At 42.5% G+C, this 22,420-nt stretch overlaps 1 protein-coding gene and 1 pseudogene across 1 annotated transcript; one reads left to right on the forward strand and one right to left on the reverse strand.

Moving 5' to 3' along the window:
- The first annotated feature begins 15,051 nt into the window (after positions 1–15,051).
- On the forward strand, positions 15,052–19,348 carry Hspa5 (heat shock protein family A (Hsp70) member 5). The gene is made up of 9 exons (XM_031369949.1): positions 15,052–15,188; positions 15,271–15,477; positions 15,591–15,822; positions 16,181–16,318; positions 16,637–16,749; positions 16,840–17,230; positions 17,362–17,599; positions 17,890–18,057; positions 18,434–19,348. Exons 2-9 carry the CDS (start codon positions 15,356–15,358, stop codon positions 18,994–18,996), a joined length of 1,965 nt encoding a protein of 654 aa, XP_031225809.1. The 5' UTR covers positions 15,052–15,188; positions 15,271–15,355; the 3' UTR covers positions 18,997–19,348.
- A 2,179-nt stretch (positions 19,349–21,527) lies between these two features.
- LOC116092822 lies at positions 21,528–21,619 on the reverse strand (annotated as a pseudogene).
- Between the last annotated feature and the right edge of the window lie 801 nt (positions 21,620–22,420).

Below are 22,420 nucleotides of genomic sequence, written 5' to 3' on the forward strand. Positions count from 1 at the left end.
CAGTATCAGCTCACTACCTCTAAAAAGGGCAGCCTACTCCTCTCTGTTGGACAGCTCTAAATGTTAGAAAGTTCCGCCTCCTGCTGAGCTGAAATCTGCTTCCCTTGTCTCTCCTCCCGTTGCTAGTAGTTATGCTGCCTGGAAGTAAGGAGAACTGGTTTCCACTTGACAGCCCTTTTAAAATATTGAAGACAAAGAATCATTCTCCAACACCAGGAGTCTCCTGCTCTGCCCCCAATGGAGTGGGGGGAGTGAAAACATCTTCCCAACTATTCAAACATAAATCAGATCCCAGACAGCTTTCCACCCGTCTTCCATGCACCTCCTTTTAAAAACATCAGAATTTAACGGGCGTGGTAGCTCTCACCTGTAATCTAAATCTTTGGGAGACTGAGGCAAAAGTCTCATAATTAGACAAAAGTTTAAACCAGCCTGAGCTACACAGGATGTCTAGGTCAGCCAGAGCTATCCTTTGAGACCCTGCCTCAAAAAGGAAATTCTTTTGTCATAATTTGCTTATTTGCTACTTTGTTGCAAAAGCATTGTGGGTAGCTAGTAAAATGCCTTTGGTACCATGTTGCTATTCTACAGAGTCTGGAAGTGAGTTCAATTAAAGATTATCGAGTCTTGTTACATTGTGCAAAGCCAGATCAACCAGATGAAAAAGCAAGTGGAGACAATTTACAATATAAAGTGGAAACTCCCATAGATTGAGAACAATAAACTAAATTACAAAGTGCTATGAAGAATTACACAGTGCTATGAGATTACAGAGAAAGAGACCATACTGAATTAAGAAATAAAGACCTAGGCTGAGTTTTGTGGCCTATGATTTTAATCCCAGCAGGTGGAAGACAGAATCAGAACAATCTCTGAGTTCCAGGATAACAAGGATTATACAGAGCCCCTGTCTCAAAAGACCAAAGAAGAAAAGAAAGAAGAGAGAAAAAGAAAAGAGATTTGGCTGTGACTAGATTTCAAGGTAGGAGATGAGTCAAGATCCCAACACTTAAGAGACAACAGTTAGAGACAGGTGGATCTCAAGGCTAGCCTAGTTGACAGAGCGAGTTCCAGGACAGTGCTACACAGAGGGCAGTAGGGACACAGTCTTTAATCCCAGCACTTGGGAGGCAGAGGCAGGTGGATTTCTGAGTTCCAGGACAGCCTGGTCTACAGAGTGAGTTCTAGGACAGCCAAAGCTACACAGAGACACCCTGTCTCAAAGAAAAAAAAAAATGTAGACTGCATAAGGGAAAACCCAGCTTGAACAGAAGATTATGTTCAAGGCTCTGGAGCACAAATGTAGAAGGTAGAAGAAAGGCTTTCAAAGACACAAAGGGAAACCTTTAGGTAAAGGCATTTACCACCAAACCGAACCACAAGAGTTTCACCCCAAACACCCCACATAGTGGAGGAAGGAGAAATGACTCCTGCAATGTCTTCTGACCACCATCATGGCAAAAACTTGCCCCCCCCATAAATAAACAAATAAGCACACAAATAAATTGTGTGAATGTATAGATAAGTATGTAAATTCATAAACAAATATACATAAATAAGAGAAAGAGAAGGGTTCAAAAGGATCTAAGAGTTCTGAAGGAAGTAGATTGTGCATTGTAAGTACAAGAACAGGAATGTTCAGTTCACTGGCCTGAGCCCTGTTGTGTCACCTACAAATAGAGTGCCTGAGATAGACAGACAGCTTTTAATATTCCCATTCAGCATTCCCAAAGAATGTAACATTCTTACCAGAACTCTGGATCACTACCACAATGATTCTTGGAGTAGCTTGGAGTAGTAGGCTGTGGAGTAACTATTACACTCAACACATTTTACATGTAGGAAAGCAAAATATGGTCAAAATTAATAAACTTGGAAAAAATGATCAGAACTTAGTAATAGTGCTGCTATGAAGGGAGAGCAGCTATGCTCTTTCTAGAATTTGTCATGGTGATAATTTTTTTCTTTACTATTGTTTGGGTGTGGTGGTTTACACCTGTAATGGCAGCATTTGGAACATGGAAATAGGAAAATGGAGAGTTTGAAGCCAGCATGTGATATCTGAGACTCTGTTTCAAGAATAAATAAATAAAAACAATGAATTCTATCCATAGGCATTTCCTTCTGACACACAACTCAGCCAACCGCACTATACAGGCATATACAATTATTTGTGCACAGTCACAAATTCTCACTGAATCATCCTAGGCATAGTGGTACATACAAGTAATGTCAGTGCTTAGGAGGCTACAACAGGAGAATCCCACTTTGACCCCCCACCTGGCCTGGAGAGCAAGACCTTGTCTCAACTTAGCACAGCAGTGCCAACACACACTGGATCTTCATCAAAGTGCAGGGGTTCTGACTCCCAATTCTGTGCTGCCCATTAAAGTTCTCTGCCTCAGAAGCACACAGCAGTGACAAACTTGGACTTCAAACTTTTGAAATGATTGCTTTCTTTTGTTGTGCACCAAACCAGTCTTAGAGAAGCAAGATAAAACAAAACAAACAAAAATTGGGTGGTCTGCCAAACTCCATTATTAATTAGATGTGTTAAACTACAAAAAAATTTAAAGCAGTAACTTTGTAAATTCAAGGCCAGCCTAGTCTACATAACAAGTTTCAGGCCAACCAGGGATATATAATGAGACCTTTTATCTAGAAGGAGAGAAGGGGGCTGGAGAGATGGCTCAGCGGTTAAGAGATATGGCTGCTCTTCCAGAGGTCCTGAGTTCAATTCCCAGCAACCACATGGTGGCTCACAACCATCTGCAATGGGATCTGATGCCCTCTTCTGGTGTGTCTGAAGACAGCTACAGTGTATCACATACATAAAATAAATACATAAATCTAAAAAGAAGGAAGAGGAGGAGGAGGAAAGAGATGATCACAAAGCAACAACTGCAGCCACTTAGCTTGGTGGCACGCGCCTTTAATCCCAGCACTCAGGAGGCAGAGGCAGGCGGATCTCTGTGTGTTTGAAGCCAGCCTGGTCTACAGAGTGAGTTCCGGGACAGCCAGAGTTGCATAATAGAACTTCTCTCAAAAAAACACTCATTTTTGCTTATTTATTTATTTATTTATTTATTGTCACTTATGGAGGTCAGAGGACAACCTGTAGGAATTTGTCTTCCCCTTCTACCAGGTAGTACCTGGATTGGAACTCGGATCGTCAGATTTGTCAGCAAACACCTTGACCTTCTGAGTCATCTCTCTCTCAGACAACACCATCACCACATGCCCTTCTTTTTATTGTTGACTTGTTTATTTGCAGTGCTGGGGATTGTTCCCAGGAACCAATCAGGAGCCTCATACATGCTATGCAAGTGCTCCATCTGCTGCTAAAAGTCACACACTCAGCCTGACTTGTTTAAAATCATTAATTAGTCCCTAAGGTCAGAGAACCCCATACCACTAACCATTGTTTACCTAGAACCTGATTGGAGACCTAGAAATAAATAAGGGTTTAGCTTTTTGTTTTGTTTTGGTTTTTGTTTTTATGTTTTGCTTTTAGAAACAGGGTGTAGTCCTGGCTGACCTGGAATTCATGTATACATGAGGCTGGCCTCAAACTCAGAGACTTTCCTGCCTCTGCCTTCTAGTGCTGGGATGAAAGACATGAGCCACCACCATCACCCAACTGTGTTTGGCTTTTGAAAAAAAAAATTTTTATTATCTTTAGGTTTTGTGTGTGTGTGTGTGTGTGTGTGTGTGTGTGTGTGTACAGGTCAGGGAACAACTAGTGTAAGTCAGTTCTGTCCTTCCACCATATGAGTTCTGGGTTCTGGGGATCAATCTCAGGTCATAGGGCTTGAAGGTAAGACCCTTTATCTTTTGAGCCACCTCTCTGACTCTATGTTAGATCCCGTATATCAGAGACTACAAAGTTCCTACTGAAAATTATCCTAGAAAAAAACAAAAACAAAAACAAAAACAAAAACAAAAAACAAGGCCCTATCTAGAGAGAAAGAGAGAGAGAGAGAGAGAGAGAGAGAGAGAGAGAGAGAGAGAAAGAGAAAGGATGAAAGAAAGAAAGAAAGAAAGAAAGAAAGAAAGAAAGAAAGAAAGGAAGGAAGGAAGAAAGAGAGAAAGAAAGATTGTTAAAAAATCTGGGTGGTACCATTTCTTACATGAATGTAACCTGTTCTCTATGGGCTGAGAATAAAGTCACTCACTCAAGTCAAATAGCTTTGACCATAGCAGGAAGTCTGTATCCAAACATCGGGTGCCTACAATTCATTCTTTGGCATAGCAGAACTGTCAACTCTGAGCTTAGCTATGATGGAGGTAAAATCCTTTGGTGATGTGAGGGTCACTGAAGTACAGCCTCATTACAATGAAATCCAATGTCTAAATATTGTTCTTATTTTGGGCTTGTACCAAAGTAAGAGCCAAGATTTTAAGCTCTACTATATACAAAACAAACAAACAAACTAACAAAAAGACTTTATATATTTATGTTCATTTAAGAAAATACAAGTAGTGATGTATTATTTTGAAATATACAGTTAATATGTTTGGAGTTATTTAAAATTTATATTAAGAGAAATATATGTATTTTCAGTATTGCTGTAGACTAGCATCTACATAACATTGCTAAATTGATTGTTGTTTTATATCAAACAACTTTTATAATACCCATTTTTATTGTTATAATATTTTATAAATTTTAAAGAATATGACAAAAAAGATATTGTAGGTATTGAAGGGAAACAAGAATGTGATTTAATTCTATTTACCTAAAATATATTTTTAAATGTTAACAAATTCAGATAAATTGAAATCATGTAACTTTTCTCATCATAATGCAATAAAACTTAAAAAAAAATGGGGTGGTGGTGACACATACCTTTAGTCCCAGCATTGAGAGAGAGGCAGGTGGATCTCTAAGTTCAAGGCCAGCCTGGTCTACAGAGCAATTTACAGGACAGCCAGGGCTACACAGAAAAATCCTGTTTCAAAAATCAAAAAGAAAGAGAAGAAAAGAAAAGAAAAGAAAGATTGTGAAGTGAAAGATGCTCAAGAAGAAAAAAAGAGATTTACCTAAGACATCATTTTACCTATTTTAACCATAAAACAGGAATGGCAATAACTCTATTCCATCCAATAGTTATGAAGATAAAACCAAAGGAGAAAAACTTGTCTTCATTTCTTCCTAGTTCTACACAGAGAAAGCAACCCTTCTCAGTCAGGATGCAAATGTGTATGTGACTGTGTTTAGTAAAAATAAGATCACTTTTTACATCATATTCTATGTTCTCCAACTCTTTTTATTGAACACTGTATCTTGGGCATCTTTCCTCATTGGTATATAAAGAACGATCTCACTGGCAGGATATGGTGGCTCTTTCATTTACTCTCTGCACTCAGGAGACAGAGACAGGTAGGTTTAAGGCCATGCTGGTCTACACAGCAAGTGCCAGGCCAGCCAGAGCTACGTAGTAAGACATAAGTAAGAAAGATGGCTGGAGATATAAGCCAGAAGTATTCTGGAGGCCCTGAATTCAAACCCTGGGTCTGAGACAACAACAAAAAGTAATAGGAATGTTAACTGGCATGGTCATATGGAAATCAGGGTGGAAAATCCTTAAACATCTAAAATTAAAACATCCATATGATCCAGACAAGAGACTTCTGACTGTGTACCTGGAGGAACCTAAGCATCCTACAGAGATAACTGCTCATCCATATTTATTGCAGTGCTATTTACAACAGCCAAGATGTGGAGCCTAGACGCCCATCAACAGATAAAATATGGGCCAGCCATGGTAGAACACACCTTTAATTCCAGCACAGGGGAGCCAGAGGTAGGTGGTTCTCTGTAAGTCTTAGATCAGCCTGCTCTACATATGAGCTCTAAAACAGAACAGCCAGAACTACATGATGAGACCCAGTCTCAAAGAAGAAAGGAAGAGCCTGACAGTGATGGTGCATGCCTTTAATCCCAGCACTTGGGAGGCAGAGGCAGGTGGATTTCTGAGTTCAAGGCCAGCCTGGTCTACAGAGTGAGTTCCAAGACAGCCAGGGCTACTCAGAGAAACCCTGTCTTGAAAAACAAAAAACAAAAAACAAAAAACAAAACAAAACAAAAAACATTTGCCTAGCAGACTTGAAGCTCTATTCTCAATCCCCAGTCTCTGTCTCTGCCTCTCTCTCTCTCTCTTTCTTTCACACACACACACACACACACACACACACACACACACACACACACACACACAAAGTATCTTACTAACTTAATTTTGGACTAGGTTCAGATGGGCTCTTGTAGGCCAGGAAGTACTCCATGAAGTTAAGGCTAGCCATGAACTTTTTATCTTCCTTCTCCACCTCCAAAATGCTAAGTTTGGAAGTATGTCACCAAGTTAGACTATCTGATCAGCTCCTAAAGAGTTAAGTGTCTCAGTGGACACAGGTGAAACGCTAAGACAGACTGGTGAAGGAATGTTTCACTGAAACAGACATGGAAGAAAGGATGTTCTGCTAAAAGCAAGCATGTGAAAAGACATGTGATGAAGGATTCTTTACTGACAACACGAATGTATTGATCTGCCTTACCTTTTGTAGTTGAGCTCCATTCGGGACTTCATACAGAAAAACTCGACTCTTCTGCCGCTTCCACGGACTCAGGCTGATTGGCAGAGTGATGTCAACTGAGACATGTGCACGTGCAAGACCCAGGAAGGACACGTGATGTTTGGAGGGTATAAATAGGACTCAGTGGACAGTGAGTGAGCCTGAGCTTGGCTTGCTTATATAGTGAGCTGTGCAACGCTTGTTGGTCTTAATGCCTTCACCGATCTTCGCTTTGCTGAGAGAAGCATAGGCTTCTGGCGTCCCTCCTGGTCCTTCCTGCTGACTCCACTGTTGCTAACCTGACTCTGCCAAACTGGCCTGCTGGTGTATCCATGAAGGGTCTGCTGGTGGATCCAGCTGCCTTTGCTAACCTGAGAACTGAACTGCAGATTTCCAGACAACACAGATAGGAGTTGCTCCAAAGAACCTTTCTAAACAGTTCCACTTCCCCTATATTCTTTCTTTTCCACTATCTCTGGTGGGTAGTGGGCTACTCGGGAGGTTAAAACATTTAAAAACTATCGTTAAAAGTAAGGTTTGGGGGCTGGCAAAATGGCTCAGTGGGAAAGAGCACTGACTGCTCTTCTGAAGGTCCTGAGTTCAAATCCCAGCAACCACATGATGGCTCACAACCACCCGTAATGAGATCTGATGCCCTCTTCTGGCATGTCTGAAGACAGCTACAGTGTATTTATATATAATAATAATAAATAAATCTTTGAGCCGGAGTGAGCAGGGTCTGAGCAAGTGGGGTTAACTGGAGCTAGTGGGGCCGACCGGAGCCAGCAGTGTTGACTGGACTGAACAGAGGTCCTAAAAAAAAAAAAAAAAAAAAGTAAGGTTTGAAAAAATTTAAGTCACATGGGCAACTTGAGGAAATAATATAAATCCACATAGTGAATACAAATGTGTTTGAGATTGCAGATGTAGCTGAGAGGTAAACTATTTGCTTGGTATTTGCAAAGCTCTAAGTTCAATCTCTAACAATGAACACAAAGAGAGAGATGGTAAGATGGTTCAATAGGTAAAGGTGGGTGCTGCCAAACCTGACAAGCAGAGTTTGATCCCTGGAATTCATGTGGAAGGCAAGAACCAGCTCCCTCTGACTTGTATATGAACACTATAGTATGTGCATGCCCACATTCATACCACCTCTTACCACCCCCACCCCATATTTTTTCAAATAAATGTAATTGAAAACCGAATGGATTATACATATAATATTTTGTATTTATAAGTATGCATATATGAAATAGTATATATATGTACATTTATACATATACATATATATGTTTTGTTTTTGAGACAGGATCTCACTGTGTAGCCTTGTTGGACCACTATATAGACCAGGCTGGCTTCAAACTCACAGAGATTCACATGCCTTGGCCTCCCCACACCTGTCTCTTCAATAGATAAATAAATAATCCCACTAGTGATGAAGAAAACCATAAGGAGATGCCAGTACACATCCCCCACTTAAAAGAATTTAAGTGACATGGGCAACTTGAGAAAATAATAGAAGTCCACATAGTGAATACAAACATGTTTGAGGTTGCAGATGTAGCAGCCTAATAATGGAAGAAAATATTTGCATCAAGAATGTATAATAGTGGGGCAGTGGTGGTACACGCCTTTGATCCCAGCACTTGGGAGGCAGAGGCAGGAGGATTTCTGAGTTGGAGGCCAGCCTGGTCTACAGAGTAAGTTCCAGGACAATCAGAGCTCCACAGAGAAACCTTGTCTCAAATAAATAAATAAATAAATAAATTTAAAAACCAAAATAATAATAAAAACAAAGCCACAACAACAAAAAACAACATCAACAACAAAAGAATCTACAATAATGGGGCCAGCTAGATAGCTCGGCAGCTCAAAGCACTGGTTGCACAAGCTTGACCCAGAATTTGATCCATAAAACCCAGGTCAGCTGCAGTGCCTTGAACCGATAATCCTAGTACTCCTCCAGTGAAGTATGTGTTGGAGGCAGGAGCATCACCTGACAGCTTGTAAGCCAGCTAGCCTTGATTACGTATGAAGATATAGAAATGGGAAAAATCCTATCTCAAGGTCCAAGGAAAGAGTCATCTCCCTGCCTTTACACCGTTCCACATTTCTCTGTGGGAACACAAACTCAGGTGATCAGAGTTGGTGGCAGGTGGCTTTCATGTTGAGAAGCCTTACTCTTTTCTTTGTTTCTTTCAGATGAGCAAGGTCTCATTCATTAACTCAGAGCTGCCCTATGTCACTATGTAACCCACACTGACCTGACCTTGTGGTCATTCTTCTGCCTCAAGCTCCTGCAGTTGCACCAATAGCTACCAGGCCCAGCTTCTGTTTCTCATATGTGGGGTCTAGGCTGGCCCCGACCTCATTATCTTTGATGTTTGAATATGCTTGGCCCAGGGAGTGGCACTATTTGGAGGTGTGGCCTTGTTGGAGTGGGTATAGCCTTGTTGGAGGAAGTGTGTCACTGTGGGCATGGGCTTTAAGACACCTGCTTTAAGGAAGCCAGTCTTCTCCTGTTTGCCTTCTGAACAAGATGTTGAACTTTTGACTCCTCCCACACCATGCCTGCCTGGATACTGTCATGCTCCTGCCTTAATGATAAGCAACTGAACCTCTGAACCTGTAAGCCAGCCCCAATTAAATGCTGCCCTTATAAGAGCTGCCTTGGTCATGGTGTCTGTTCACAGCAGTAAAACACTAAGACATTATCCTCCTGCCTTGACCTCCTGAGTGTTGGGATTACAAGCTTTCTTTCTAAATGAAAAGAAAATTGAGATCAACTGGGCAGGAAGAAAAAGGGAAAGCCTTGTTGAGTTAAGGCGTTGAGTGAGAGTTTAGACCCAGGCTGAGGCTTGCTCCAATGATTCCTTGGAGAGAGTATCAATGAAAAGATAAGGTACAAAACTTGGAGGAAAAGGAGGCTTAGTCTGAAGGTCTTCACTGGTTAATGTTGGGATTTCCGCTTTCCTGTCCCACCAGGATGGAGGTGAGTTAATGTGCGGGGAAGTATTCTGAAAGGTGGAGCATAGTGTTAATGTTCCTTCCATAGACAGACTGTGAGAAGACAGTGTAAAATATTTAAAGACTTTTAGGTGTCATGAGTATTCTGCTTGCATGAATGTATGTGTGTATGTGTAACATGTGTGTGACTGATTCCCACAGTGGCACTGGATCCCCAGGAACAGGTGTTAGGATATAACACCTCTTGTTAATGGTGGTTAATGGATATTAATGGTGGTTTAATAAGTATTAACCACCATTTTGGGTGCTAGGAACAGAACCTTGGTCTCCTGCAAGGGCCGTAAGTGATCTTAACCACTGATCCTTTGTTCCAGTACTGAGAAGACATATCTATTCAAGTTTTTAAAAAAGATTTTAAGTGTATAAATAAATTCTTGCTGTCTTCAGACACACCGGAAGAGGGCATCTGATCCCATTAAAGATAGTTGTGATCCACCATGTAGTTTCTGGAATTGAACTAAGTACCCCTGGAAGAGCATTCAGTGCTCTTAACTGCTGAGCCATCTCTCCAGACCTGAAAAGACATATTTTTTTTTTAAAGATTTATTTACTTATTTTATGTATATGAGTACACTGTAGCTGTTTTCAGACACACCAGAAGAGGGCATCAGATCCCATTGCAGATGGTTGTGAGCCACCATGTGGTTGCTGGGAATTGAACTCAGGACCTCTGGAAGAGCAGTCAAGTGTTCTTAACCTCTGAGCCATCTCTCCAGCCCGAGTAGACATATTTATTAATCAAACTCTTCCATTAATGCACATTAGGAGACTCAGTTTTATTTATTTAGTGTGTTTGTGTGTGTGTGTGTGTGTGTGTGTGTGTGTGTGTGTGTGTCTGTGTGTGTGTAGGCCTTTGGGGTTAGAGGACTTGGTTCTCTTCTACCACCTTGTGGGATTCAAGGATCAAACTAGGTTATCAAGTAACAGGCCCCAGCCAGACGCTAGCACAACTGACTCCATGACTCCAGTGCCATTCATGCTGTAAAACTACGCACATGGACATCACCATTTATCCTCAACACTAAAACAATAATGTAATCCATCAAAGCCTACAGTTATGGGAAAGTCTCTAATGTACTAACCTTGTTTCAGCTTCTGTAATTCTCCTCTGGCTAACTGTTCTTGTTAACTAAAGTACATCAACCCAGAATATGTTTTATGAACGTAAAAGTTCACCCTGAGAAAGATTTGATGCTATACTGAGGTCTTGAACACCCAGAGTAGTCACCGGCTGGCTAATAAGAGCTTTCTATTGGCTTAAACCCATGTTCGAGCAGTCTTCTCTAGAGACTACCCAACAACAATCAGGCCTGTAAACAAACTCTGAGATATCACACCTGCCTTAAAGTCAGTTTTCAAGATTTCTTTCAGTGAAAATTAATCAGTTTCTGCTTTGAACTTGCTAAAGACTTTTAGACATGCTTTTAAAGTAGCACATCTAACTCGGGCCCGCTAGTGAACAAAGAAAAGGCCTGGGCTGGAGAGATTGCTCAGCGCATAAAAGTACCTGCTGTGCAAGTGTGAGGACCAGAGTCCAGGTCGCCAAGACAAACAGCAAACGCAAGAAAGTAGTGTGTTCCTATAATTCCAGCTTTCCAGCCATGAGACAGACAGCAGAAATCAGAGAATCCCCAAAAGCTCAGACGATAGCTAAGACTGATGAGCCCAGAGGTAAACAGCCTCTCAAACTGCAAATCCATAGATTCAACTAGGACTTAAACGATATCGAAGCCTAGTGAGCCCTAGCCTAGCTCAGCTTTATTACCTATTGAAATGTCTTTTCTCCTTCATAGGAGCACAAATGAAAGCTGCTTTAAATTACTAGATAAAAGCCTCTATTTCAGGCCTGGAGAGATGGCTCAGCAGTTAAGAGCACTGACTACCCTTCCAAAGGTCCCAAGTTCAAATCTCAGCAACCACATGGTGGCTCACAACTACCCGTAATGAGATCTGACGCCCTCTCCTGGTGCATCTGAAGTCAGCTACAGTGCACTTATGCATAATTATAAATAAATCTTTGGGCCAGAGCAAGCAGGGACTGAGCTAGCGGGCTCTATCAGAGCGAGCAGGGTTGACTGGAGTGAGCAGAGGTCCTAAAAAATTCCACCCCCCCAAAGCTTCTACTTCTTTATCAAAATATTTATAAAATATGCAGCTGTTTTCTGTTCTCTAAGTCTGAAGTTAAAGATAAGCTACACCATCAAACTTTCCAGGGCTAGAGAGAAGGTTCATTGGTTTAGGACATGTGCTACTCTGGAAGAAGGCCTCATCTTAAGCATCCACATGGCAGCTTACAATGGTTTGATATCCTCTTCTGGCTTCCAAGGGTACATGTGGTGCACAAGTATACATGCAGGCAAAACATCCTGTGCATAAACTAATAATAAGCCTTAAAGAAATCAAACCTTCCCCACTTCCTAAGCAGCAGTTTTGTGGTACATGCAGAAAGGTCAGGGATATAAGGTCATCCTCGGTCAGCCAGGACCACAGAGAGCCCATCTCAAAAAGCAAATAGGCTGGAGAGATGGCTCAGTGATTATGATTACACACTGTTCCTCCAGAGAACCTGAGTTCCATTCCTATGTCCTATGTTAGGTGGTCCACAACCCTGGTGATCCAGGTCCAGGGGATCTAATGCACTCTTCACCCTCTTCTGGCCTTCAAGGCTACTTGCTCTCATGTGCACATACACACACACAGACACAATTACGGTTAATAAAATAAACCAAACAATGACAACAAAATCAAATTTCCATGGCTCAAACCCCTGAGTTCACCACTTCTCAGGTGTGATCCCTTGGGCAAACTTCAGTATTTCCTGGGCCTTCAATTCCTAAAAGAGTGTGTGTGTATATACATTGGTATTCTGCCTGCATGTATGTCTGTATGAGCATATCAAATCCCCTGTAACTGGAACTACAGACAGTTGTGAACTGCCATGTGAGTCCTTTGGTTAAGAACAGCTAGTACCATTTCTCCAGCCCAGTTCTTAGGTTTTTTTCTTTTCTTTTCTTTTCTTTCTTTCTTTCTTTTTTTTTTTTTTTTTTTTTTGGTTTTTCGAGACAGGGTTTCTCTGTGTAGCCCTGGTTGTCCTAGAATTCACTCCGTAGACCAGGCTGGCCTCGAACTCAGAAATCCGCCTGCCTCTGCCTCCCAAGTGCTAAGACTAAAGGCATGTGCCACCACTGCCTGGCTTTTTCTTTTACTTTTTGAGCAGGGTTTTCACTAAATTTCTAAGGTTGACCCTGAATTCACTCTGTAGTCCAGGCACACATGGAATTTGTGATTCTCTTGCCTCAGACTTTTGAATAGCTGGAGCTACAGGCCTGTGACACTAGGTCTGGCTCAGGCATCATAGTTCTGTTAGAAAAATTAGTTGCAAGTGTTTCCCTCATTAATCAAGAGACAGGATGAAACCGAGTTTTGATTTTAGTGGAAACAGACTGCTGTGATATATATAGACATGCTTGAAATGACAGGACGGTGTAGTGTGGTCAAATAGTGATTTCTTACATTTTTTTCCTTTGAGGTGGGGTCTTAATATATAGTCTTGGCTGTCCTTGAACTAACCAGGCTGGTCTCTAACTCAGAGAAATCCCCTGCTTCTGCCTCATACGTGCTGGGACTAAAGGTGTGCACCAGTAAATTGGGCTTAGTGATTTCTGTCTTGATACTAGTCTGATGCAAGCCAAAGGAAGATCAATGTTATGATAGCATTACAAGCCTTACTGAAGGAGCTGCATGATGCAACTTCTGTAGCAAGGATGGAGTTGACTGAGTCACTAACAACCTGTGAGGAATGAGAAAGGAGAAACATGCCTGAACAGTGATTCATAGGCTCAACATTTTAGTGAACTGTGTTTGTGATGTGTCAGTAGTATTTGCACTGTGTACTTATGAAGCTCAGAATACATTTAATAGGAATACTGGAGTCATTTTCTGCCTGTAATAAATAGCCCAAGTATCCTTCAGAAGCATGTATATAAGCACTTGGGAAGCAGAGATGGTGGACCTGTGAGTTCAAGGCCAGCCTGGTGGACATGGTGAGCTCCAGGCCAGGGGACAAATGTCAGTTGTCTAGCATGCACAGATTCAAGTCCCATGGCAGTGCATGCCTGATGTTCTCAGCACTTGGGAGGTATAGAGAGAAGAAACAGAAGTTCAAAGTCATTTGCTACACAGTGTTTGAGGACAGCTGGGGTTGCACGAGTCCCTGTCTTTAAACAAACAAAAAGGGGGGAATCAATAGCATAAGCTATGGAGTAAAATCAACTGGGTTATTAATTCTACCCTCAGCACCTATCAATCGATCATTCTAGCTATTTAATCCCTTTTGGTCTCAATTTTCTCTTCTGGAAAATGTAAAAGGCGTACCAAGAATTGATTATGACTAAATGACACATGGAAAACATATAGAAGGATCAGTAGTTTTAGGCCAGCTTGGACCTTGTGCACAATGACTCTCAAAATAAAACAATGAAGTACATAATAACCTGAAGTAGTAACTTCTGTTTTGTTTGTTTGTCCCCCAACATACTATTAAACAATAGTAAAGCATCAGCAAGACTTTTTTTTTTCTTTTTTGTCTGCTAAATGTCTAGCATTATCAGACCTATTCCAAGAGGATGGGGTCAAGAAGGAAGAAGAAATAAGGACGGACTTATAAATGATAACCCGAGTCATAAATGGAAATGTTAACATTAAGGGAGAGAGGGAGGGAGGGAGGGAGAGAGAGAGAGAGAGAGAGAGAGAGAGAGAGAGAGAGAGAGAGAGAATGAGAGAGAATGAATACAGCTCATGGTGGAAATTGCTCTTCTGACCATAGAAAGAATATCCACAGCGGAGAAGGGCTCTGGATTAGGTTACAATTGGCCAGGCCAATCCTAGGACTTAACCCCGGGAAAGGTAAAATTGGAAAGGCCTGAAAAGACACACACAACTAGCCTGGGGGTGAAGGAGAAACAGGGTTAGCTGAGAGTAACAGGGCCTGGACGCTGGGACACCCGAGAACGTGTGGAGGCTGGGAAGGGCGATCACAGCATCACAGCTGAGGCCAGGCAGCTCAGGACGCGAGGGAATCTAGGAGGAGAAAGGCCGCGTCCTTCTTCGGAGTGAGAGACAGAAAAAGAGGACCGAAATCCCAAAGCCCCGAGGGAACAGACACGCAGACCCCACTCCAGTCCCCGGGGGGCCTGGCGTGAGGGGAGGACCCGAACGGTTACCGGCGGAAACGGTCTCGGGGTGAGAGGTCACCCGAGGGACAGGCAGCTGCTGAACCAATCGAACCAGCACTCAGGGCGGATGCTGCCTCTCATTGGCGGCCGTTAAGAATGACCAGTAGCCAATGAGTCAGCCCGGGGGGGCGTAGCCGTGACGCGAGTTGCGGAGGAGGCCGCTTCGAATCGGTAGCGGCCAGCTTGGTGGCATAGACCAATCAGCGGCCTCCAACGAGTAGCGACTTTACCAATCGGAGGCCTCCACGACGGGGCTGCGGGGAGGATATATAAGCCGAATCGGCGACGGCGCGCTTGATACTGGCCGAGACTACACTGACCGAGGGACGTGCGCTTTTGTGGGTGTGAGAGGTAAGCGCTGCGGCCTGCCTTTAGGCCTCCCCTGAGTCTGGTTCGTGGCTCCTCCTGACCCTGAGGCTCCTGTCGCCCTCAGGTCAGAACCGTGGTCGCGTTTCGGGGCTGCAGCCTGTTGCTGGACTCTTGAGGCTGCTGAGCGACTGATCCACAGCGCCGGCAAGATGAAGTTCACTGTGGTGGCAGCGGCGCTGCTGCTGCTGTGCGTGGTGCGGGCCGAGGAGGAAGACAAGAAGGAGGATGTGGGCACGGTGGTCGGCATCGACTTGGGGACCACCTATTCCTGGTAGGTGGCAGTCCTCGTCGGTGGAGGAGGTGGGGGGAGTGGGGCGTGGCCTCCGGGGCTGGCGTGAGAAAGTGGAGGGTGCTGATTCCTTTTCTGCGGGGTTTTCCCGTCAGCGTCGGTGTGTTCAAGAACGGCCGCGTGGAGATCATAGCCAACGATCAGGGCAACCGCATCACGCCGTCGTACGTGGCCTTCACTCCTGAAGGGGAACGTCTGATTGGCGACGCTGCCAAGAACCAGCTCACGTCTAACCCCGAGAACACCGTCTTCGACGCCAAGCGCCTCATCGGACGCACTTGGAATGACCCTTCGGTGCAGCAGGACATCAAGTTCTTGCCATTCAAGGTCGGACACGGTTTTTTCCTCGTGTTGATGGGGCGGCTGGGGCGACTTGGCCGGAAAAACACTGTTCAAAGGACTTACTTAAAAGGATGTGGTCGGAATTTATGTAACGGTTCTACGTGTAGTCGTTTTTAGTGTGTTATAAAGTATGACATACTGTTACAGTGTCTAGAAGTTGAAACAGACTAAAACTGTGGATCTGTCTACAATACAGCTGTACTCAGTTTTAGTTGTGATTCCCCCTAAGGGACAGAGATGAATCAAAGTATGGGAGGGAGGAAATTGATTTTTTTTTTTTAATCGTTTGTGGTGTCATTGTTTCCACTTCGGAAAAATTACCTTCAAATTACTTTATGCCTAGGTGGTTGAAAAGAAAACTAAACCATATATTCAAGTTGATATTGGAGGTGGGCAAACCAAGACATTTGCCCCAGAAGAAATTTCTGCCATGGTTCTCACTAAAATGAAGGAAACTGCTGAGGCATATTTGGGAAAGAAGGTAAATAACGTGTGGGACAGTGTTCAGCCTTTGACTGCAGTTGCTCCCCCTGGATGACTTGTGTAGGGAAGCCTTCATGGTTTGAAATCTTTTAATCTTAACTGGCTTCAACTTTTGTTAGGCTTAACAGTTTAGTGTTTTGTGGGAGGTCAAGGTAAATGCTTGTCAGTCCTCATGAGTTATCACCACTTCATTCTAATGATAAAAGTGTGTGATTTAGCAGTAAACTGGCTTAGAAACTGTTGTGGCTTGACTAGTTGGTTAAGAGTGACAGAGAAGTAACAACACAGTCTACTTAAACCATCCTTGTCCTCCTAGGTTACCCATGCAGTTGTTACTGTACCAGCTTACTTCAATGATGCCCAGCGGCAAGCAACCAAAGATGCTGGCACTATTGCTGGACTGAATGTCATGAGGATCATCAATGAGCCGTAAGTATGAGACTCAGAGCTCCACCATATTTGCCAAGTGGGGGGAATGTGAACCTGACCAAGCTTTCTTCGTCCTCTTCATTCTCACAGTACAGCAGCTGCTATTGCATATGGGCTGGATAAGAGAGAGGGAGAGAAGAACATCCTTGTGTTTGACCTGGGTGGCGGAACCTTCGATGTGTCTCTTCTCACCATTGACAATGGTGTCTTTGAAGTGGTGGCCACTAATGGAGATACTCATCTGGGTGGGGAAGACTTTGACCAGCGGGTCATGGAACACTTCATTAAGCTGTACAAAAAGAAAACTGGTAAAGATGTTAGAAAAGACAACAGAGCTGTGCAGAAACTCCGGCGTGAGGTGGAAAAGGCTAAGCGAGCCCTGTCTTCTCAGCATCAAGCAAGGATTGAAATCGAGTCCTTCTTCGAAGGAGAAGACTTCTCAGAGACCCTTACTCGGGCCAAATTTGAAGAGCTGAACATGGTATGTTCCTGACAGTGCTAATGGAATCCACTTAGACTGTAGAATTTGGGAAACCTGAATACAGGATAACTAAATAATGTCTGGGTAGTCAACACCACAGTAACCATTCCTTTCTTTTCTTTTTTTGCTAGGACCTCTTCCGCTCTACCATGAAGCCTGTCCAGAAAGTGTTGGAAGACTCTGATCTGAAGAAATCTGATATTGATGAAATTGTTCTGGTTGGTGGATCTACTCGAATTCCAAAGATTCAGCAACTGGTGAAAGAGTTCTTCAATGGCAAGGAGCCATCCCGTGGCATAAACCCAGATGAAGCTGTAGCATATGGCGCCGCTGTCCAGGCTGGTGTCCTCTCTGGTGATCAAGATACAGGTAGGTTGTTGTCACTGCGACTTTATATGTTTGAGTAGCATGATGGGAAGACGGTTGCTTTAGGAAGCTGTAGGGTTAGGAGTAACAGGGAAGAGAGGTACAGCGATGACAAGACTTCTTAGGTTAGGCTTAGTTAAGATGATTAGCAATTGTTCATTTTACCTTAATGGTTAGTGGTTAGAGCCTAGGCAAATGACAGTGGGGAAGGTGGCAAGAGTTCATTGAGAAATTGCTTGGTGGTGCTCTTAGGACTCTAAATAAAACCAAACCTGATTAATTTTCCTTTGCAGGTGATCTAGTACTGCTTGATGTGTGTCCCCTTACACTTGGTATTGAAACTGTGGGAGGTGTCATGACAAAACTGATTCCAAGGAACACCGTGGTACCCACCAAGAAGTCTCAGATCTTCTCCACGGCTTCCGATAATCAGCCAACTGTAACAATCAAGGTCTATGAAGGTAATTACTTACATTCACAAATATTGTACATTTTGAAAGGATGTGATTTGGGTTTAACAATATTATTAAACTGCCTAGGGAAAGAAGCATCTCTTGTAATTCAAATGAAGAGGTGCTTAGTTAGTTGGACCAGTGTTGAATTTTAGATTCAGTACTTAGCATTCATGTTCACTATCTTTTGGAATACAAGGACAGAGGGGCTTACAATGCTTTTAAGAACTGAAATTGAGTTAAGAGCAGTAGCACCCAGTGAGTTGCTGCTCTTGGTCCAATACCGAGTTACTTGCTCCCTACAGATTCTAGCAAGTTGAAAGGTAGGGATACTGGTGCCCTAAGGGTTGTCAATAACAAGTTTTTTTCTGTGTTCTTACTCTAGGCGAACGACCCCTAACAAAAGACAATCATCTTCTGGGTACATTTGATCTGACTGGAATTCCTCCTGCTCCCCGTGGAGTTCCCCAGATTGAAGTTACCTTTGAGATAGATGTTAATGGTATTCTTCGAGTAACAGCTGAAGACAAAGGTACAGGAAACAAAAACAAAATCACAATTACCAATGACCAAAACCGCCTGACACCTGAAGAAATTGAGAGGATGGTTAATGATGCTGAGAAGTTTGCTGAGGAAGACAAAAAGCTCAAAGAGCGCATCGACACCAGGAATGAGTTGGAAAGCTATGCTTACTCTCTCAAGAATCAGATTGGAGATAAAGAAAAGCTGGGAGGTAAACTTTCTTCTGAAGATAAAGAAACCATGGAAAAAGCTGTAGAGGAAAAGATTGAATGGCTGGAAAGCCACCAGGATGCAGACATTGAAGACTTTAAAGCTAAAAAGAAGGAACTAGAAGAAATTGTTCAGCCAATTATCAGCAAACTCTATGGAAGTGGAGCCCCTCCCCCAACTGGTGAAGAGGATACATCAGAAAAAGATGAGTTGTAGGTGCACTGATCTGCTAGAGCTGTAATATTGTAAATACTGGACTCAGGAACTTTTGTTGGGAGAAAAATTGAGAGAACTTAAGTCTCGAATGTAATTGGAATCTTCACCACAGAGTGGAGTTGAAAATGCTATAGCCCAAGTGGCTGTTTACTGCTTTTCATTAGCAGTTGCTCACATGTCTTGGGGTCATGGAGAGGAGGAATTGGCTATTTTAAAAATGGGGAAAAAGCTGGGTCAGGGTGTGTGTTCACCTTGGATATGTTCTATTTAACAATTGGGTCATGCACATGTGGTGTAGGAACTTTTTTCTACCATAAGTGACACCAATAAATGTTTGTTATTTACACTGGTCTAATTTTTGTGAAAAGTTTGTAATTACATCCATCTTTTATTTTAGATAACTAAAATTTAAGACTGGATTCTCAGGTGTCTTTCTTATGTGGGCAGGGAAGTGGGGGTGTGATGCTGTGGGGTGGTACCACTTCCTGGAGATTTATCTAGCTTTATAGCACTGTAGAGATGATTGCTCTTACTCCCCTAGGCAAGCGTTATTTCAGGATGCCCAAGTCCAGTTCTTTTGAACATGGTTGAAATCATATTCCCCTCTGTAAAATTGCTTTCTGGGTTTTCAGTTTCAAAGATAAGGTTTCTGTAGCTCTGGCTGTCCTTGAACTCAACATTGTAGACCATTGAACTCGGATCCACCTTGTCTCTCCTTCCCAGGTGCTGGTATTAAAGTGTGTACCACCAATGGCCCTTTCTGACTTTTGTTACAAGTAGTGCTGTGGTGCTGCCTGGAATCTTAATGAATTGATCATGTTCCAGGCTGTGACATGAGTGTGTTTAGTCCAAGCCCAGTCTAGGGAACTGAGACTGATGAATACTCAGTGGTGGGCATTGCCTAGCACTAGTGTGAAGCTCTAGTAGTGTTAATCCTCTGGACTTGAAAAAAGTTGAAAAACACTTGTATTTTATATTTTGTGTGTATGCACAGGCCCTTGATATACTGAACACTCTATCATATTTGAAGATGTATAGTTGAAAGTGTATGGTGGCACACATCTTTGTTCCTGTGTTCAGGAGGCAGAGGCAGGAGGACCTTTGAGGCCAGCCTGTTTTATAGAGTTGGGTTCCAAGCAAGCCAGAGCTATGTAGAGAGAAAAAAAAAGATGCATATTTAACAGCTTGAGGATTTACTTACCTCAATTAGTAGAGCACTTATCTGGCATGCATGAAACCTGGATTTGATACCGAGCACCACATACTGGGTATAGAGGCTCAGACTGGAGGCAGGAGGATTAATGAAATACTAGCTAGATTCAGTTATGTAGTTCATGAAAGCTATATAAATCAAAATGTGCTCTGAAGCCTAATTTGATCAAAACCTCTTTTTCTAAAATGTCTTACTAGTATAATGGTAAGGTATACATGGTAACCCTGAAATTACAAACATCAGTTGATGGTCAAAGAATTGGTTGAGAGGAGTGTTTAGATTGGCTCCCTTAGGAAAGTAATGATCTAGATAATCTGTGTGATCAATGAAGATTTTTCTTGTGTGTGACTACATTGCAACAGTACATTTGGAAGGAGATAAGGCAATATGTTTATACTGTTGTTAGCATTTTCCCAAGATGTAGAAGCTAGCTTGGTTGTTTTAAGATCTGAGCCCTGTCTTCCCCAGCCGTAGGCACAATCCCTGCGGTTTATCATGATCTTGCAGACTGGATATTTGACTTGGCTCTGTTGGTCAGAATGCTCTACTAACTACTTGTCAGATGTCTAAGGCCAAATAGGATCAAGGACTTGAGTTTAAGAATGATTTGCTGATCATAAAGGTGTATAAAAGGTATCTTCTATTAGAACCAAATAATGGAAGCAAACTTTTTATAATTGGCTTGTTTATTTTGAGAGTGAGTCTTGATCAGTGAAGATTTTTGTCCAGTGCTAACGTGAGATTCAGTACTGCCAAAGATGGGTGTTCCCTAACTGGGCAACCTTCTGTCAGACTTAATTTACTAAGAATGGTAGACATGGGGACCGAACAGCAACCCGACCTCACTCTTGAGCTTCGTTTTTGTACACTCTGATACATTTTGAACCCAGCTTGGTGGCTCATGCTACTCATTGCTACACTCAGGAGGCTGGCTGAGGTAGGAGGATTAGAGCAAGTTCACAGTTATACAGGTGTACAGTTGAGATCCTTGAGTCATCTTACTCCCATTCATCCTTCCTAAAAGTGGGAGAGGAGCATGATAGGACATGTCAGTAATCCTAGCACACGGGGACACTGAGGCAGGAGGATGACAAATTTGAGGCCAGCCTACACTGTCAGATTTGTTTCAAACACTTGCGAAGTATTTGGAACCCAGTCAAATGTTAAAATTGATTTGAACTGCTTCATGCTGGGTCCAGGGATGGTTAACAATTCTTCATCCTTTGTCCCCAATTACCAGTACTCCTTTAAAAAAAACAACAGCAGGGTCCTACTATGTAGAGTGCACTACCCCACCCAGCTTTTTCTTTTTTTTTTTTTTAAGATGGGTAATATGCCCACATCTGAACAAGGTTTAGGGGAGGTACATTGTGAACACCCAATCATTGTGATTATGAACTAAATAAGGATCTCACACATTGCTCTTGTCTGTACTCTTTTATTTTTTTTTTTTTTTTTTTTTTTTTTTTTTTTTTTTTTTTTTTTAGATTATGAGTGTTTTGCCTGCAGTGTGTCAGGCATCTGGATCCCCAGAACTGGAATTACAGGGAGTGTTGGGAACTGAACCTGGGTTTTCTGTAAGAACAAGAGCTCTTAACTGCTGAGCTATCTCTCCAGCCCCTTGCCTGCACTTTTTTTTAGTGACTAGCTAATTAATGCATATTAAAAAAAGATTCTAACTCAAATGTCTACTCCGATACCTAGCTTGGGTATCTATAGATCTTATTGCTGGTAAAACTTTCATAATGGAATTATTTGCGCTGGGCTATCTGGTTATAAAAGTTGATTAAATGCAAAATGGATATGCAGTTTTTTTTTTTTTTCAAGACAAGGTTTCACTATGTAGCTCTAGCTGTCTTGGAACTCACTCTGTAGACCAGGCTGGTCTTGAACTCACAGAGATCTGCCTGCTTCTGCCTTTAGAGTGCTGGGATTAAAGATGTATGTCTGGCTACTGTCTGGCTAAAAAAATTAAATCTTTTAAAAAATGTATTTATAACCTATAGGCATATGAACATGTGTGCCTGCATATTTGTGTATGCCTGTACACACGTGTGTGCATGCACACATATACCATACCCTTACACTAGGCACAGTAGCACACACCTTTGATCCCAGCACTTGGGAGGTAGAGGCAGGTGGTTTTCTGAGTTCAAGGCCAGCCTGGTCTACAGAGTGAGTTCCAGGATAGCCAAGGCTACACAGAGAAAC

The sequence above is a fragment of the Mastomys coucha genome, unplaced genomic scaffold, assembly GCF_008632895.1.
Source record: "Mastomys coucha isolate ucsf_1 unplaced genomic scaffold, UCSF_Mcou_1 pScaffold15, whole genome shotgun sequence".
Classification (NCBI taxonomy): Eukaryota; Metazoa; Chordata; class Mammalia; order Rodentia; family Muridae; genus Mastomys; species Mastomys coucha.

Excerpts from the sequence above, each read along its gene's own strand:
- Hspa5 (XM_031369949.1), top strand. The coding sequence starts at position 15,356 with ATGAAGTTCACTGTGGTGGCAGCGGCGCTGCTGCTGCTGTGCGTGGTG. Across the intron at positions 16,750-16,839 it reads ATGAGGATCATCAATGAGCC|TACAGCAGCTGCTATTGCAT; the intron begins GTAAGTATGAGA and ends TCATTCTCACAG. Across the intron at positions 18,058-18,433 it reads AACAATCAAGGTCTATGAAG|GCGAACGACCCCTAACAAAA; the intron begins GTAATTACTTAC and ends TTCTTACTCTAG.